The 19,953-nt window shown below is 38.2% G+C and overlaps 2 protein-coding genes across 2 annotated transcripts in view; one reads left to right on the forward strand and one right to left on the reverse strand.

The window, feature by feature from the left end:
• LOC126755867 (uncharacterized) overlaps positions 1–19,953 on the forward strand; it is a 44,807-nt gene that overhangs the window by 16,632 nt on the left and 8,222 nt on the right. The window contains exons 3-7 of the mRNA XM_050468584.1: positions 12,548–12,692; positions 13,210–13,993; positions 14,183–16,201; positions 16,276–16,564; positions 16,651–17,109. Of these exons, the coding sequence (XP_050324541.1) occupies positions 12,548–12,692; positions 13,210–13,993; positions 14,183–16,201; positions 16,276–16,564; positions 16,651–17,109 (3,696 nt within the window). The remainder of the gene's footprint in view (positions 1–12,547; positions 12,693–13,209; positions 13,994–14,182; positions 16,202–16,275; positions 16,565–16,650; positions 17,110–19,953) is intronic.
• On the reverse strand, positions 18,411–19,156 carry LOC126756989 (protein mago nashi). The gene is made up of 3 exons (XM_050470533.1): positions 19,083–19,156; positions 18,758–19,023; positions 18,411–18,698 (listed from the first exon to the last, which is right to left on the reverse strand). Exons 1-3 carry the CDS (start codon positions 19,147–19,149, stop codon positions 18,516–18,518), a joined length of 516 nt encoding a protein of 171 aa, XP_050326490.1. The 5' UTR covers positions 19,150–19,156; the 3' UTR covers positions 18,411–18,515.

A 19,953-nucleotide genomic window follows, 5' to 3' on the forward strand; every position in this document is an offset into this window, starting at 1 on the left:
AAAGAAGAAGAAGGAAGAAAATCAGTCCTTTTTTCCGAACAAACCCTGTATGCATTAATGTTCAGTGCGATGAGTCGATTCAATTTAGCCTTGTCCATCTTTTTGTCTGACTATATACTACGCGCGAACTGGTTCTTCAGTTTATGAGATATCGATCTGAAAATTTTCACACGTTCTTTTCTCTCTAAGAAGTTGCGCGTTTGTCCGAACCGCTGATATCGTACCACTATAGCATTTAGCTACCATAACAACTGATCGATAATAATCAAGCTGGTGTGGAATACATTTTTATTTGGCAAGTTCTTGTAAGGAATCTTTTGTATTTGTGTATGGTATTATAGCTTTGGTGCAAGCGTAGTTAACGTTTTTATTTCTTCTTATTTGTTCAGGGTATTATAGCTTCGGTGTAGTTAACGTTTTTTCTTGCTGTCTTTATTTCTTTTTGCCCATTCAACTCATTCTATGTATGTACATATACTTATGTATGAATGCTTTTTCGCTCGTTTAATTTAATTCTTTTTAATTTTTTTTTTACCCTTTTTCCTTTCTGTTTTTATTAAATGTACTTATGGGCACACTTATGTATGCATCTTCATTACTTATAACAGTATATTGTAGAACATTTCAATTCACAGCTTTGCTTTTTTTATGAATAGACCCTTTTTGTATAGTATTTGTGAAGGCTTCTATGTACTTGTTGTTTTCTGTTGAGACGCTAAGCACTTGTGTAAGTCTCCGCCTTGCACATTTGTTTATATTTCTGTTATTAAGTCACTTAAGTTATACAAGTAAGTAATTTTTAATGCATATGCACTCATGCCATAAAAATTTGATGAGCGTAAAATCTCTTACGATAATCATAGAATTTTTTCGAAAATCTCACTTAAAGTTTATTTGAAAGTCTTATTATGTAAGATAAACAACACCGTAAAAATGGCTTAAGACTCCTATAGAAGAAGTTTGGTCGCTCCGAAATTATCATTGTTAAGAAAATATTCCCACACTTTTCCGTACACCAGACCCTTTGAATAATATTGGGTAGTCGAAAAAGTTGTTTCGTATTTCTAATCAAACTTCAACTTATTTTTTTATAATATTTATATTAATAAATAAATAAACAAATATGAATAATTTTGGTCGACCACTTTTTGCCACTTTTCCGCTAGAGACATTATTCCATCAGTATAAATCGAAATTTCCGGAACGGAAGCGAGCGAACCGTTGTTGTGCTACACGAACTGATACAGCATCGTCTCCGTAAACTTCACAAATTTCATTGGTGGCTTGCGTGGCTTTTTTATACAAAAATTTCAAAATATAGCGAATTTCTTCATTATTTTTACTAATTTTTGAACAGCTATAACTTTTTTTCAACTTCCCCGAGTTTATTTTTTTAGTTTTATTTATTTTTTGGTTAAATGAAGCTTAAAGTCTCAACTTACCAAAACTATACGGTACGACACAATGTGATTGGTAGCACTGAATATAAACGACAGCAACGATATCTATTTTCAAAATACGAAAATACTTTTTCGACTAATCAATATTAACCGTCCGCGATGGAGTAAATGATGGAGAAGAGTGAATCGAACAAACAATTGGCAAAAATGGAATAGAAACGCAGTGTTTGTGGACTCGGCACATTATTTTGTTCGAATTTAACAGTATCCCTTTATAGTTGCTTGTATACCAACTGATCAGATTTAACCCGGACTGAAAAAAAATTAATTATGAATTACACCACGCTAAATAAATTAAACGATTGCTCTTTATCTTGATCGGAGATTTTCAATTTCATCATATTATAGGGTCGCCAATTGCTAAAGTTGGTTCGAACAGCTGTTTCATATGGTTACCATAATGACCTATAACTGAAACTTAATCATTTTTTTTTCACAATAACAAAAGTTCCTTCATTCAAATTGATATATTTCATGAACTAATGATCTGACAACTGTCAAATTCATACACACGCCTTTTGAATGTTAAGGCTAACTAAAAATCCAATGAATTTAATTCTAGTAGCGCCATCTATGTGTTAGGCAGGGGTCATTTCAAATGAACTGCATTTTAAACATTTCCATAAAAGTCATCATGCATATTTCGTTAAATTTCGTTTTCGCACCACAAGTAAGGTAGCATTAGTTTACCTGAAAAAATGGCGTCTTTTCATAATTACCCTAAATCATTATACCGTTTATTTAACCTATTCTCACTTACTCCCTTTAACCCTAGCCTAAGAAAATTTGACCTAATTCCACTGCTAGTTAGAAAAGCACTATTTCGACACAGTTAATTAAAAGACATACAGACAAATCCAAGCATTGAAGGCATCATTTGTAAATATTTGTCTCCACTGAAGCGTTTAAAACTCATTTGGGTTAAGCAAGCAAGCACATATCTAGTACATACATATGTATATGCTCATATGTATGTAGATAGTAACTAGTATATACCATATAATAAAAAGTAAATATGGCTATGAAATTGCGAACGTAGAGTGATAGAAATCATCTGTATGAAAGTGGTTTTTAAGGGAAGCTTTGAGTTTTGAGAACGTTTGTAAAATACAAAATTTATAAAGCGCAGAATGATGGCGACTCTGTCGTTGTGGTCAACCGACATGGCTTGTTGCGATGATTATATACATATACTCGTAATATCCGTTGCTAGGAAAAATTAATGGCCGATACATATACAATGGCGTGAGCGCCACCCAAGCACTGGCCAGGCACCGTGCCTGCATTTCTTTTATAGAAGCAGCTAACAGCCAGCTTCCCGCGAGATAACATTATGACTGTTAAATTACATCACATCGCGGTGGAAGCGTCACCCAAGCACTGACCAAGCACCGTGCCTGCATTTCTTTTATAGAAGCAGCTAACAGCCAGCTTCCCGCGAGATTACATTATGACTGTTAAATCACATCACATCGCGGTGCGAGCGTCACCTAAGCACTGACCAGGCACCGTGCCTGCATTTCTTTTATAGAAGCAGCTAACAGCCAGCTTCCCGCGAGATTACATTATGACTGTTAAATCACATCACATCGCGGCGTGAGCGCCAACCAAGCACTGGCCAGGCACCGTGCCTGCATTTCTTTTATAGAAGCAGCTCACAGCCAGCTTCCCGCGAGATAACATTATGACTGTTAAATCACATCACATCGCGGCGTGAGCGCCAACCAAGCACTGGCCAGGCACCGTGCCTGCATTTCTTTTATAGAAGCAGCTAGCAGCCAGCTTCCCGCGAAATAACATTATGACTGTTAAATCACATCACATCGCGGCGTGAGCGTCATCCAAGCACTGACCAGGCACCCTGCCTACATTTCTTTTATAGAAGCAGCTAACAGCCAGCTTCCCGCGAAATTACATTATGACTGTTAAATCACATCACACCGCGGCGTGAGCGTCACCCAAGCACTGGCCAGGCACCGTGCCTGCATTTCTTTTATAGAAGCAGCTAACAGCCAGCTTCCCGCGGGATTACATTATGACTGTTAAATCACATCACATCGCGGTGCTAGCGTCACCTAAGCACTGACCAGGCATCGTGCCTGCATTTCTTTTATAGAAGCAGCTAACAGCCAGCTTCCCGCGAGATAACATTATGACTGTTAAATCACATCACATCGCGGTGTGAGCGTCATCCAAGCACCGACCAGGCACCGTGCGTGCATTTTTTTTTATAGAAGCAGCTAACAGCCAGCTTCCCGCGAGATAACATTATGACTGTTAAATCACATCACATCGCGGTACGAGCATATTTTTTAGTTAAGAGAACAGCAATAATCTTCTAACGTCTAACAAACTTTCTAGATAAGTTTTTTTTTTCATTTCCGCGACGCAAGAATACAGGAGGAAAGCGAAATGACTAAAGATTAAAAAAATGTTCTATATTTCTTAACGGCAAACAATAGTTGTGAGTGTAAAATACGTTCCTAAATATGCATGTAATTTCAGTCCTTACACTACACGTATTTAAAAGTTTATCCCACTTCCTTTAATTTTCCTGCAGGGTACTTTTGTATTCCAAACATAATATGCTCTGTACTACTTTCATTGAAGCAGTGAATCGCGGAAGTGATTAGAAGTAGAATATCAAAGAAATGTGAATATGCATACATACATAAATACACACAATAGTTTTCTAATGTATGCAGTTACAAAGATATTTACATAGAGGCTTATATTCAAGTGCTTAAACATACATACATACATATATGAATATATTGTACATGTAAACCTGCTTATACGGGTTAATCGAATGTTGACTATTTGTTTGCAAGTGGAAGAGATACAAACATTTCATCTATGCATGTATATGTATTTGCATTAATATGTCTGTAGATATGTAATCTAATGCTGGGTTGTGTAAAAATGCGCGAAAATTGGGGCAAATATTGCAGGTGCTTGGCAGGCACATATCACTTACAAATGCAAATATGGACAATAATACATGCACATACATATAAACATACATACCTATACATATCTATACGCATTTATATTCACATATTTATGAAAATGTTGCAGACTGGATGCGAAAGTATACTCAGATTTATGCTGTAGGGTCTTGCTATGCAATCACATGCATAGTTTATATACCCACACATAGTATATACATACATATAAACATATAATGCAAATGAGTGTAAGTAAAAAGATTTCTCCCTCATTAAACTTTTTACATGCTCTCTTATTCATTCTGAGTCATTGATCCCTTCAGACAGACACTTGAGTTTAATGGTGAAAATATTTAAATGCATTATTGAAATACTTTACCGTTATGACAAGTAATTATTGTATCAAATGCATACACAAAGAAATAAGTTATGATTTATGTTAGAAAATTATTCGATAACAATTTTTTTTAGGCGAAACTCAAGTGTAGGCAATTGACACTGAAATCGAGTTTTCGAATTGAGAACTCGTGAGAATTTTGTTCCTTCACACTTTTGGAACATTATTGAACATTTTCAGAGCTAAAAAGCGCCTATATCATATTTTCGCTCAGTATTTCAGTGACTTATAGACACCAGTTTATAACGTTTTTTTTTCCAAAACGACGCTACAAAATTTGACCGATAGTGACAAAAAATGACACCATTTTTTCCCACTCTTATGAGATTTCTGTCCAATAAGGTTTGCCATTTCATCATGGAAAGATATACGATCCAACAGCAAGTGGAATTCATAAAAACCTACTACCGAAATTCGCTGTCAGTGGCCTCAACTTTAAGAGCGCTAAGTCCAATTTATTGTTGTCATAATCGTCCTGTCAAACCAACTATTGAGCGTTTAGTGGAAAATTTTGAATCCACAATACAAAATGTTCCCGTGCCAGTGAGACAAAGAAGTGCCCGTAGTGTCGAGAATATTGCTGCCACTAGCGCAGCTATTGAGGAAGACCAAAATCAGGCTCTCACACGTCGATCTCAAGCGTTGGGCATCTCTGTGACGTCATTGTGGCGAATTTTGCGAAAAGATTTTGGGCCACGTCCTTACAATATCAAATTGACGCAAGAACTGAAGCCGCTTGACCACCAGAATCGTCGTATGTTCGTGAATTGAAAATGATCCGGATTTTCATCGAAAAATCATCTTCAACGATGAGGCTAATTTCTGGCTGAATGGCCAAAAGCCACACAGCGAATGTCACATCGATTTATTGAAAACCATGTTTAGTGAACCTGATGGAAGTGGCCCAGTCAATTGGCCACCTCCGTCGTGCGATTTAACGTCGTTAGACTATTTCCTGCGGGGCTACGTCAAGTCTCTGTTCTATGCCAAAAAGTCAGCGAAATGAACTTCGTACGAATATCGAGCGTGAAATTGCAGCAGTATCGACCCAATTAAGCTTGAAAACCGTCGGAAATTGGGTTCAGCTTTCGGTCTTCTGCAAGCGTGCCCGTGTTGACCATGCAAAAGAAACCGAGTTCCATACATAATGGCATCAAAAGTACTTTTACAGGAATAAAGAATTTCATTGATATCCCAAATCGTTTTTATAGCGCTCTCATTGAAAAACCATTTACTACTTAACTTATAAGAGGGTTGTCTTTTATATTTCGGGATTAGAGAATAACAACATACATACATTATTCTTCAAAAAATCGATTTATTGTTTTTCGAAATGTTCTCCATCTAATGAGATCTATTTTGCAAAAGTTTGAATCAATTTTCAAAGCACTTTTGCCACTCTAAATGAAGAACCTGAGCGCATCAACCTCGTCTTGGGTTGGTTTTCCTGTTTTCTCTTAAGACAGCTGGTAATTGAATGGTTGTGTACCACTCAGAACATACTTTTCAACATTGTTCTATTGGTATGGTTGCGACAGGTTCAGTTTTTCCAATAAAACAGGCAATCATTTGCTTGGAAGTGCTTCGTGCGCGAACAATTTTTTGTTGATTCGGCTCATTTGGAAACACTCATACAGTCGGCTGATGTTTACTTTCGGGCTCATATGCGTAAATCCGCCATTTATCACTTGTCACCATCTCACAGACGTGTTTCAAATCACCGTTATCGTATTTTTATACCCTGAACAGGGTATATTAAGTCTGTCACGAAGTTTGTAACACCCAGAAGGAATCGTCGGAGACCCTATAAAGTATATATATATAAATGATCAGTATGTCGAGCTGAGTCGATTTAGCCATGTCCGTCTGTCTGTCTGTATATATACGAACTAGTCCCTCGGTTTTTAAGATATCGTTTTGAAATTTTGCTAACGTCATTTTCTCTTCAAGAAGCTGCTCATTTGTCGGAACCTCCGCTATCGGACCACTATAACATATAGCTGCCATACAAACTGAACGATGGGAATCAAATGCTTGTATGGACAACTTTCACATTTGACAAGATATATTCACGAAATTTGGTATATATTATTTCCTAAAGCAACAATGTAATCTTCGACGAAATTGATCAGATCGATTAACTATAGCATATAGCTGCCATACAAACTGAACGATCGGTATCAAGTTCTTGTATGGACAACTTTCACATTTGACAAGATATATTCACGAAATTTGGTATATATTATTTCCTATAGCAACAATGTAATCTCCGAAGCAATTGATCAGATCGGTTAACTATAGCATATAGCTGCCATACAAACTGAACGATCGGAATCAAGTTCTTGTATGGACAACTTTCACATTTGACAAGATATAATCACGAAATTTGGTATATATTATTTCCTACAGCAACAATGTAATCTCCGAAGAAATTGATCAGATCGGTTAACTATAGCATATAGCTTCCATACAAACTGAACACATAGTTACTAACAGAAATTCACCTGTGAAGGGTATTTAGCTTCGGTGCAACCGAAGTTAACGTTTTTTCTTGTTTTTGTTAATGTTTTCGACGATCCGACAAGAGCTTTTTTTTAAGCGATTGACAATTTGTTTTAAACCTAATGTGAACAAATATTTTCCAGTAAATTTTTCATGCAATATTGAGTGTAAGCTGGTCCCAGTAATGACTATAGCTGTCTCAACTTCATGATAGGTCCCGTGACGAACTTGCAATATCAGTTTGTGCACAGCATCAATAGTTTGCGGAACAACAACTGATTTTGCACGATCTTCACAAAAGTCGTCGTGAAGTGATCTACGAACTCGAGTGATTTGAGTTGAGATAATACATATGTATATGCCGAGGAACCGATGCTCAAATTTGAGCCAGACTGACAGGAAAAGTAGGAATAAATTCAAGAATTTTAATATACATAAATTGTTATTGTTGTCTTCAAAATAGGCCACAACAGGTCAGATATGCCAAGGAACGCTTAATCTGATTTTACAAGCCTCGGCTTGGATGGTGTGTGTTTCTTTTTTTCAATTCACAAACGTGCACATTATACTAGTGATAAATCCATGGCAGAAAACTATAAATCCGGTCGTACCGTATACCGTATTGACCGTTTGACCTTGTGGAACGAAATCATAGTGAACACAACCTTAATTTTTGAGCGACTTTGCCTTGTTTTTTTTTAATTTTTTGGATCGTCATGGCAGGTTATGTTCTCACCGTTCTCATTTCATTTGCTAGATAATTTGACAATTTCGACATCGTCTCGCCACCAGTAATGAGACTTAACAACTACGCTGTCAAGCATCCCTTTCGCACTTCTACTTCGTTTTTGAAGGAATGTTGTGATCCTCTACCCTATTCGCTGTGCCAACATGACGACTTTCAAGCACTATTTCTGTAAAATTTTCGATTTTATCGCCAGCAACAGAGGTGCATGGACGACACATGAGACGCATATGAGGCAACATTCCGATGATTTCACAATCTTTACTGTATACTTTATGCCAGTTCAAATACGTTCGTGATGAAGTAGACTCCTCAAAACACTACTGCGACATTTTCAATGAGTGCGTTGCCCTGATTTCATTGAAAGCACACAATTTCAAGCAAAATCCATATTTTAAAAGTGTTCTAAATATTTTAATTACATACTTACATTTGCCGAAATTCTTTGAATTTCTGAAGCAATTTTGCACACTCTTCATAATCTCACATTTCTCTTTTTATCTGCCCTGTAAAGCTATTATACTTCGTATTCTATGCGTAAAGACTTCTTTTGCACATTCCATTGTCTGCGCAATTGCTTATTATGTGACTCAAAACAACAATAACACTTGTGCTCAACAGCATCTTCAGCCAATTCTTCCATTCAACGCTAACCCCTTTGTTGCTTTTGTTGCTGTTATCTATTAGCCGGTGTTTAGAAATCTCAACAAGACAAATTGAAAGAATAATGTTTTTTTGGTCGACCACGCCGTGCTTTAAAGCGTCGCTTTGTTGTTATTAGTGTTTAATGCAAAGATCGGTTTTTAACCTGTTGTCGCCGCTGTCGCGCTCGCCGTAAAAGTGGGTCAGCAGTGCTAACAGCCATTCTACAGCAGCGGAGTTAAGCAAATATTAACACCACTAACAACAAACGCAGCAACATGAAGCTCTACCCAGCGAGAGTGCTAGTGCCGCAGCCGCAGTACCAATATGGTTTTTACTTCATCTTCCGCCACTTTATGCACTTCGCATAGGCATGAAAACCCGTACATACTTGTACATATATACTTATATAGAATCTTTATAAACATTAGGCTGGGTCATCAATTTAGTTGAAAATGTCAACTATTGTCAATAAAACTACACTAAAGATGGGTCTCGTATCCACGTAACCGGCAAGAACCCGGCAATATTCTTCAAAATTAAGAACAATACTAAGGTAGCCATACCATTATCTTTCTAATGGTATTACCGAGCAGAGCAAAGCAGACGCATTGTTGCGACGGTCGCTCTAAAACTCAGCGAAGCTGGGTATATAAAGCTCGTCCAAAAGGAAACCACGCTGAACTCCTTTCCAAGAACTGCAGCCCAGTAAACTGGGATCACTGCGTTGTGTCTACTCCTGGTGGTTTTTCACACATATTAACGATGGATATGTGGATGGGGGTAGTCGCTTAATAAGAGCTTCAGCCAGTCTTTGCATGAATTGGTCGATATTTTTGGGCTGTAGTAGTACGCGGGAGATCTACTGAACTACTTGCCCTTTAGCAAAGTTCATCTTGCCGCAATTGGTGCAGTTCTTACTAGACTTTGTCCAATAGGTAGTTTTCATGCCGTAAGACTAAAAATCTAGTCGGACACAAGCTGTCAAGTTGTATGCAAGAGTTGGAAGGTAAGTAGTTACAGGGGCTGTCTAAAGACGTACCTAGGCCTTTAGGCAGCCCAATTTGACACCACTGAGACCAAAGTCGCCTCACTCTATTGGCTTCTCTGTAAAGCAATCTGTGCTTCTGATGAAGCTCATCAGTACGAAAAGTTTTATCTTTGCAAATTCCCAGACGCCGTCAAGAAACCCTCCTTTATAGAGCCTTACATCCGCATAAAAGGTGTTTTATAGTCTTCTCCTCTTCTACCTTCTGACAACTTCTACAATAATAACTATATGGTCTTCCTAGACTACAGGCATGTCTGCTTATTAGACAGTGATCTGTTAGCACTCCTTCTAGAGTTCTTATATCATTTTTTTTTAATTTTAATAGCCGTCCTGTGCGGATTCATATTTCATTTATGCCACGTTTGCCTGCTTTATGAGTAAATCAGGAATTAATTACACCAAGAGTAAGCTATGTGTATAACTTAATTGGCAATTACCTACAAGTAGCCAGAGGTGTGTACATATGTATATAAATTCCCTCATTTCCAGCTTCTAATTGTAGTGTAATGCCAGTTCTGGTTAGTTCATCTGTTTCGCAGTTCCCAGGCATATCACTATCCTGAAAGTCATTGCTGGGTTATCGTAAAATAAGAAATTAGTTCCACTAAGAGATCTTTCATCAACTTCGACGAGACCCTAAGAGACTTTAGTGATTTCAAAGCCACAACTTATAGATGATGTGGAAATATCGGTAAAAGTCAAATCTTAGTGAATGATAACTTTAACCTTGTATTTCGTTGATAACTTCTCTTTTGTGCCCTCTACTTTCAGTCAGAAACTTGGCTTTTTGCCTGGCTAAGCCCTTTTTCCCCAAACAAAGTTTAGCGAATAATTCATTTGTGGGTCAATCTTGAAGATAATTAAGAGCCACTGCTCTTTTTTTTTACAAAGTTTTCCTTACTTTCCACTTTTTTGGCGGAGTTAAGCTCGCTTTTAGAAAGAATCGCCCTGGTCTAATGTTTACACATACATATATACATCAGTAGTTTGTGGTTTGGTTGTCTCTGAGAACCCTTTGCAACTTCATAAAGCTCTTCGTATGCTTACCTCTGTTTTGTTATTTTTATAGATGAGATCCTTCAGTTCACGCTTCGTTCGTTTTATTTTAGATGTGAGTTAGTGTTGGGGCTTATTTTATGCACCACTACCCGTATCTACTACATATGTACATACATACATACACATTAGTGCAATGAATAGATTTAATGCTTTCGGTATCCCCCAATTTTCGCGCCTTTTAGCTGGACCCTCGTTGTTTATAAATGTTGTTGTGTGTGTTGTCTTTGTTCCTACATGCATACATACACATTTTGCATTCCGGGAATGTCGTTTATTGGGTTTGGAAGAAGTTGTGTGCGGCTTTATGACAAGGCGAATCGCCGGCTACCTACCGGATAGTAAATCTGGATTGGTGTCATTGCTAAAATTACTTCCACTTATCTGCGTCGGAATCAATTAAGTGGAATAGTTTTGTGGTTGAGTATAAATAAGCTTTGCGAGATTGTTTGCCGCCAAACGACCGGACGTCATGTGGTGGCATATACTCGTATCATGCTTTGTAGACAATGAAAATAAGATAAGTACGTTGTCGTATGCTGCTCAGAATTAGAATGCTCTTTGGCCGACAAATTGTTGTAAAGAAAAATTAATTCGCTGTTGTAGCGGCAGAATTCTGTCGAGTTGACAGTCCTTGTCCGCATAAAAAAATCCGGGTCCGTTCGGGTTACGTAGACCCGACTGTCGTGGGAACAGAAAATGAATTCGTTAACTTTAACCGGTGTTTACTTTCCGCTGGTACAACCAATTGGCATATGTTCCTGCTATGAATGTTGGGTCTGTAGCCATTCAGATGTCAACTCGAGTGTTGGGAGTTTCAATGCCTTGATTTTTGTTGATGTCGCTGTCATAAATATCGCAAAGCTCACTTTTTTATCTTTCTAACGGAACGGACCCGTATTATTATCCGGCCCAGGACCCTCAACTTGGCGGCAAAATTACTTTAGGATTGTTTTCTGCGGCCATAACAACATTTTCTGTATTCTAAGCAATAAAGACCCCATTCGTTTTGGTAAATATGCTGATTACTCGTGAGCCCTCTAATAATCCCACTTGGACTGCTTTAATGGCTTGTTCGTTGTGATACTCAGAGCTCCTAGGTATGAATCAAAAAGTCCGTCGCATACCGACAAGACGCCTAGAGCCTGCAAAAAATTGTATCCCATACAAATCGCCAAGCGCCTGAAAAGTATGGCAACCGAGATGCTTCAGCTGTTGTGATCGTCCATGCCTCGGCTCCATATAGCAGGACTGGGATGATGAGTGCCTTGTAGAGATTGTTCTTTGTTCGTCGAGAGAGGACTTTTTACTCAGTCCGAAGTAGCATCTGTTGGCAAGAGTCATTCTACGTTGGATTTCGAGGGGAAAGCATATGTCACCTTTTTATTTTAGTTCGCCTTCAAACCGATATTTTTGGCTACTCAGAGGAGCTCCTTTAGTCATATGTAAAATAATCGTTTTTGGCCATTCCCAAGTGAATGGCGCTCAGAGAACTTTCCATAACTGATACCTCATACTTGATAGTTTATTTTGAGAAACCTTTAGGGATCTGAAATATGCACTGAGTTCAGAGTTTATCTACGAATGTGCGCCTATTAAGGGGATTCACCTATATATTTACAATCTGCATAAATCGAACATTGGGTTGGTGGATCGTAGGGACTGACTTATCGCTCTTTCTGTCAATAATATTTTTATGTATGGTTATGTTATGAAATTAAATCGCGTATTTTCCTTTTTTTACAGAAAATTTGCTCCAAAATTGTTATAATGGCGTTCCGACCAGTGATAATACTGTTTTGGATATTGACGATCCAGGAGATGGACTAGGACCTTTGCCACCCAAGTGGGAGACTGCTTACACCGAACGCGGGGAATTGTATTTTATCGAGTAAGTAAGCATCCATATTAGAGCGGGTAGAGGGAGCCAAAAAACTTAAAAATCGCGTATGTGGGACTTGTTCTACGGATCATTCACAACTTTGTCTAAGTACTATGGGTCCAAACCCAGTTTTGAGCCAGCAGTTTTTAAGACGAAGCATTTGATATTCTATTGATCATTTGTGGGAATCGATCAGATCGTAAAACTATAACATATACACATATCCCATACAAGTGATTATTCAGATTTTATAGAAACTGATCTTTTGTCGGAATCGCCGATATCGGATTGTTATAGGATATAGCTGTCATTCAAACTAAACGATCAAAATGAAGTCCTTGTTTGGATAACTTTTTCATTGGACAGGGTATTTTCCGAAATTTGACATAGGTTATTATTCAAGACAACGCTACAATCTCTGAAGATATTATTCAGAGCGGACCGATCAAAATCAAGATAAAGATCTTCAGAAAAAACTTTCATATATTTCTTTGTACATTCTTTTTTTGTCTTTGCATTATACTAGTCACAACACTGGCACGTCTCATTGGCTCGATCCGCGTCTATCGAAATTTCAAAAGAAATCGCTAGAAGACTGCGGCGACGATGAGCTCCCCTACGGTTGGGAGAAAATCGAAGATTCCTTGTACGGTACCTATTACATAGATCACGTTAACCGGCGCACACAGTATGAAAATCCAGTTTTGGAAGCTAAACGTCGCGCAGCTGAACAAAGGCAAAAACAACAACAGCAACCGCCGCCACCTGCACACAGCAGTACACAAAATACGCAAGGAATGGGTTACATACCACACCAACAACCACCGCCACCACCACCTACCAATCAACAATCACAACAACAACAACAACAGCGCCCGCAAACACCGTCTACACAAATAACAACTAATTTGGTGAATGGCGCTGGCATTGGTAGCAATGTAATTGGCGCTGACGATGACGATCGTGTTACTCCAGCGCTTGGCAACAATATGGTTGATATATCGCAGCGTGGTATGCAACCACCGCCAACGGGCGCGGGTATGCAGTCGACACCAACAGCACTGCTGGCATACAAATTTACGCGAAATCCCAGCGAGATGCAGGGCGAGCGCATCACCGCATCGTTGGTGAAGTCTGCACGCGGACTCGGCATCACCATTGTGGGCGGCGATGATGGCGCGGAAGAGTTTCTGCAAATCAAGTCGATTGTGCCGCACGGACCAGCGTGGTTGGATGGCCAACTGCAGACCGGCGATGTGTTGGTGTATGTGAATGAGACCTGTGTGCTCGGGTTTACGCATCACGAGATGGTGAGTTGATTTTTCTTCTTACTTTATGTAATTTATTATGAGAAAAACTTTATATTTTTATTTTCATTAGTTTAAGTTACTTAAATTAGTTATCTTTTTATATAACGGAACTTTATTTAGTACTTAAATAAATATTAAATTTTTTACTTAAAAAATTTATCTTCAAACTTATCATAAAATTTTGTGCAGGTCAATATTTTCCAGTCGATTTTGCCAGGCGAAACCGTTACATTAGTGGTATGTCGTGGCTATCCTTTACCATTTGATCCCAATGACCCCAACACCGAGGTGGTCACCACCATAGCGGTGGATGGTGTTAGCGTTGCAGCGACAGACAAACAGCGTCGTATGCTACTCGATCTACATATGGATGGTAATTATAATTTTCTCGAAACCATCGGCGGCGACGGAGGCGGCACAAAATCTCACAACCAACACAACCAAATGCGCAATCAGCACTCACCAGTAACGGGCGGCTTAAATGACGGTTTCATTTTAATGAAGAAACCAGAGTTGCAAGTGCACACATTTACGATTGTAAAGGGTGCCATGGGTTTCGGTTTCACCATTGCCGATTCGGCTTATGGTCAGAAGGTGAAGAAGATACTCGACTATAATTGTTGTACGCAACTTCAAGAGGGTGACGTACTATTAGAGATTAACGGTATTGATGTGCATCAACAGAGTCACCTTGAAGTAGTGCAGATATTGAAGGATTGTTCGAAAATTGAACCGACGCATGTGAAAATCCAACGTGGTGGTCCAACTTCGAATAGTGCTAATGCCTCACCAGCAGGAGGCGCTTATAGTACGAACATTTTAAGTAATCCACCGCCCACAAGCACCACAAGTGGCAGTAATCTGGGTAATGTGGCGAAATTACGCAAGAATTTTACGTCCTCATTGTTTCGTAGCAAGACGCCGACCGCAGATCTATATAGTACACAACAAAAGGAGATTCTGCCAATACGTCCAAAAACACCGCTGGTCGATACGCGTCGTACACGTGCACAAACCCCGAATGATGAGCTACAGCATAGTGTTGATGTTAACGATGGCAACGTAGATGGCAGGTTATCGGCCAATAAGGGCCAGTTGGTGGATGCTGTCACGCATAAATCCACAAATAGCCTACAGGAAATTGAGGCAATTAGTCAAGATATACCATACTTGGATCCATATCCGAAATTGGTGACCAGTTTGAGTGAGCGTTTGGCCGGTGCGACATTGCTAACCGAAAATGCCGGCAATGGTGGCGCCAATGCTGGTAATGTCGATAATAATATGGGTAGCATTAATATTGGCACTGGCTACCACCACGCCAGTGGCCTTTCGTTGCCTTCAAGTGTTGCTGATCCCATGCGTTACGATCATCAAGAGTACGTTTCGGCCGGCATGCGTACAGTTGGTGGCAACAATATTTATGGCATTTCTCCGCTGCCCAACAGCATGAACAATTTCTATGCGCCACAACAATTGCCCACACCGCCACATCTTAGCTTTTCTGCCAGCAGCAGTTATTCACCATCGACGTCGCTTGGTTTGACAACAACATCCGCTACACATCACAATATCCTGCATCATCACCCACTTCAATTGCCGCCACCACCACAACCACCAGCGCCGCATATGCATACACATCCACACGGTGCACAGTACTCACCGGCATCTTTGCATGCGACTACACCGTTACAAGCGGCACACATACAAAATGAACGCATGCAAAAACGTGTTAACGAGCTGCTGAGTGACCGTCGCCGTGTGGGCTTCTCCACGCTTGATATGCCACAACCACAGAAACTCTCGCCAGCGCCGTATGCTAACCAGCAACTGTTGCAACAACAACAACATCAGCAAACTTCCCAACATTCACCGGCTGTTAGTAGTGTATCGCAAACGCCAGCGTTGTCTTGGTTAGGTGCCAGCAACTACACCAATACGATGCAGTCATCACCGAGCGGTAACTTACCGTTTCTGCAACGCAATGGCGGCGCAATCGATGCGTTGGACGAACTAACGACGGAACAGTATGAGTTGAGTGAAGTCACTTTGGAACGTCAGGCTCTTGGTTTTGGATTTCGCATTGTTGGCGGCACGGAGGAGGGCTCACAAGTGACTGTGGGTCACATTGTTCCCGGCGGTGCTGCGGATAATGACCAACGCATTAATACAGGTGACGAGATACTCAGCATAGACGGTATCAATGTGGTAAGTTTATATTTGGTGAACGTGCTAAATATTTTAGGCAACTGTTAATTTTTATATTCATCTTTTCTCCGAAGGTGAATTCGTCGCACCACAAAGTTGTTTCATTAATGGGTGAGGCCGCGTTGCGAGGACAAGTGACTATGATACTACGTCGTCGCTTGCGGTTAACACTTCAACCACATTTATTGCAACCACAACAACAACAACAACAACAATTGCCCTTACCGCCACCGCCGCCATTAAACGTGCCCCTGCGCAATACATACCGATACCCATACGATGTTATAGTTAGTCGACACGAGTCCGAAGGCTTCGGTTTTGTAATCATATCTTCGTCAAATCAATTCTACGGCTCTACTATTGGTAAATGTGACAAAATATACATATTTAGCTGTTACTGCTCAAATGGTTATGAAATGATTGTAATGCTGTTTTGTGTGTTTTTGCAGGCAAATTGATACCAGGCAGTCCGGCCGATCGTTGCGGTGAGCTAAAAGTTGGTGATCGTATCATTGCTGTTAATCGCATAGACATTTCCGGCATGTCACATGGTGACGTGGTCAACCTTATAAAAGAATCGGGTCTTCATGTGCGTTTGACAATCGGCTGTCCAAAAGATGCCTTGACGACACCGACGACTACGTTGGGCACACAAAATTCAGCATTACTTGTCAACTCTGCACAAGTGTCGCCAGGTCAATTATCACAAAACCAATTAATATATACACCGTTGACAACGCAACAACAACAACAACAACATAAACCACAGATATCGCCAAATTTATTGTCTAACAATCAAAATGGTGGCAACTACTTCATGGAACATCCCAGAACAAGCGCGGCAGCAACAACTTATGTGCAATCGCCATTGCAGCAACAGCAACAACAGCAATTGCCACCACAATTATGACTTTGAGACTTACGCATAAGACTCTACAAAAGTTTCCTTTAGCACAACAATGTTGTATATACGAATATTTTATAGGCGAATAATACATTTTACATTTTTTATATTGGAAGTTTTATAAAATAGAATAGTGCATATATGAATGTTTTTATAGTTATTTGCACGATATAATGGCACCTATTAATACATATCTACATGCATACATCATCTATACATTTGTATGTATATATCAATATTTAATCATATACTTAGACTATCCATATATGTAAAGAGAGGGCACATGAGTTTGAAAACAATGTTTATATATATCAACTTATACGCTCTATTTTTACACACTAACCCGTATTGAATCCCAAAGACTGAATTTAGCCCCGTGCGCTATTAAAATGCGTCAAAAGCCACAAAAAAATTTAGAAATCAATTTTTACCAGTTAAGCATTTGATATTAGACATTTACAAAATTGTTACAATTTTTAAATTTACAAAAATATAAATATATGTAGAATTTGTGCAGAAAATATGCATTTATTTACTCTAATGCACAAGCATTTTACACTTAAGAAATACTTATTATGCTATATAGCAGTCTATTACATACATACATATGATACATTTAGAAATAATTTTTGGGAATATTCTCATACGTACATATCTACTGCATATATTAAATATAAGTTTAAGCAATAATTTTGTGCAGACTGATTTAAAATAGTGTAAAATTTGTCATTGCAACTTTACCTGTGTCTTGCTACTATTTGAATCAGTCTAAGAAAATTACAATTTAGTTTATGTCATTTACTTACAAATAATTTATATAGCCTGCGCTAGCCTTAAGTAACCAGTGTCACCTTATATTTACTCAAGTTAATCTCAATGCTATTAAATGTTAATATTTTACTATTTTGTGTTGGAATAAATTTTGCGGTATATAGGAATGAGTGTTATTCTATCGAAAGAAAAATGTTTTTAATATGCATGCAAGTTATTAGATCCTTTGAATAAATTAAAAAGCAATTTTAAATATTTCTAAGCAATAAAATTGTTGAAAAGCGGTCTACTTATAAAGAACTGATTTGACGTTTAACCATATGCCAAAAATACGAAACACCAGAAAGGCAAGTAATAACTTTGTTATGGTTTATAAGAAAGCTGTCGAGTTGATAGTTCTTGTACCCGACTATTGGACTAGTCCTACAGACTGGTAAATATATTTCTACTTTTATAAACATTATAAACCATTCGAGTGTCTCAAAAATTTTCAGTACTAAAATTTTTGACCTATCATAATTGAAACCGCGTTCGTAAGTATGTTTAGATTTTAATTGAAATAAAGCAAAGTTTTGCGAATACAAAATGGAAATTAAATATACATATGTATGTCAGTATTAAAGTTACAAAATTACACTATTATATTGGTTTAATTTTGAAGTGCAGTCCAATAAGTGAGAACACCAAACACTTTAAATCCTGTACTAAATAATAGAAACAACGGAGACCCTCGGGATCTTTTGAACGATTCACATCGACTAGTGAGCCCGTTTTCGAAGTAGTGAAGGATATATGTTCATCACCTATGACAATTTCCAACTCCTAAAAGTGACATTATAAATAAATATGCATACATATTCACATTAAATATTTAATTTTACCTGTCTGCCTACGCGATCCGGTGGTGGCCACGGTGAATCGTCTTCAGCCATAATTTCTGAATCTAAAATGATTCTCTTTAGCTCTTCCATCACCGATTGATGCACGAATGCTTCCTTACGGATCATTGTGTCGTTTTTGTAATTAGAGTTGTTGGCGTAGCGCAGTTTACCATCCGGTCTGAATTCGAACTCCAGAAACTCATGACCAAACTTGCCCTTATGGCCAACATAATAACGTAAATAAAAGTCCTCCGTAGTCATAATATCTAGTAATAACAAAACTATAATAAAATGTTTAATTATTTTCACTCTTTCGTTTGCTAACCTATTTTTCCGGGTTTACAGCCGTGCCAAACGTCAAAATTATGCGTCAAACTTTCTCCAACTTCCATTTTGTGTTGCCATACTGTGGAAGTTTTCACAAACGCGTAAAATAAAAGTAGAATTGAAGTAAAAGTTTTAAATTGTTGTCAGACAGTTAGATATTATAATATTTGAAAATAAATCAGTTGCTGTTACTAATTTAAAACATGCCTTATTACTGTAAAGTATTGTATTAATTTTAATGAAAAATATGCTTTAATCAAACATTTGCCAAACGAAACTTCCTATTACGCTTACATTTTACAGTTTTTTAGATGGCAACATCTGTATATTCTATATTCGCGTTGCCAACAGCAATGCAAAAAATGCGAAGATAGCTCAAAATAAAAGGCACATTTGATTATTCTTGTGAATTGTAGAACATGTGCACAAAATTTTTATATATATATTAAAATATAAAAATGGTTTAAAAAATTTGTGTAACCCTGGTACTGGAGTTACGTACCAATTGCTGGAAAAAATAAAAATGCGCATTAAAAATCGCAGTGTTGCGGTTTGTAACAGATAACATTCCATTCCCTGCGATGGAAATAACCTATGGCGGCAACAACAATGTTGACAGTAGCTACATCGACAAAGTCATTTGCAACAAAGTAGTTGAAGAAAAAAGGAACGCAGCAGTAGCAGCGAAAAGTAAAAATGTAGATTTCAATCTACGTATTGTGAAATAATAATGGAGTCTTTAAATTAAGGTTTTAAAAGTTGAAAAAGTAGCTATTAACGCAGCTTTAAGTTGAATTTCAAACAGGTAAGTTAAATAATTTCCTAATTGTATAATATACGTAATTCGCAAGCATCTGTAATTACTTTTT

The sequence above is a fragment of the Bactrocera neohumeralis genome, chromosome 4 (assembly GCF_024586455.1).
Source record: "Bactrocera neohumeralis isolate Rockhampton chromosome 4, APGP_CSIRO_Bneo_wtdbg2-racon-allhic-juicebox.fasta_v2, whole genome shotgun sequence".
NCBI lineage: Eukaryota > Metazoa > Arthropoda > Insecta > Diptera > Tephritidae > Bactrocera > Bactrocera neohumeralis.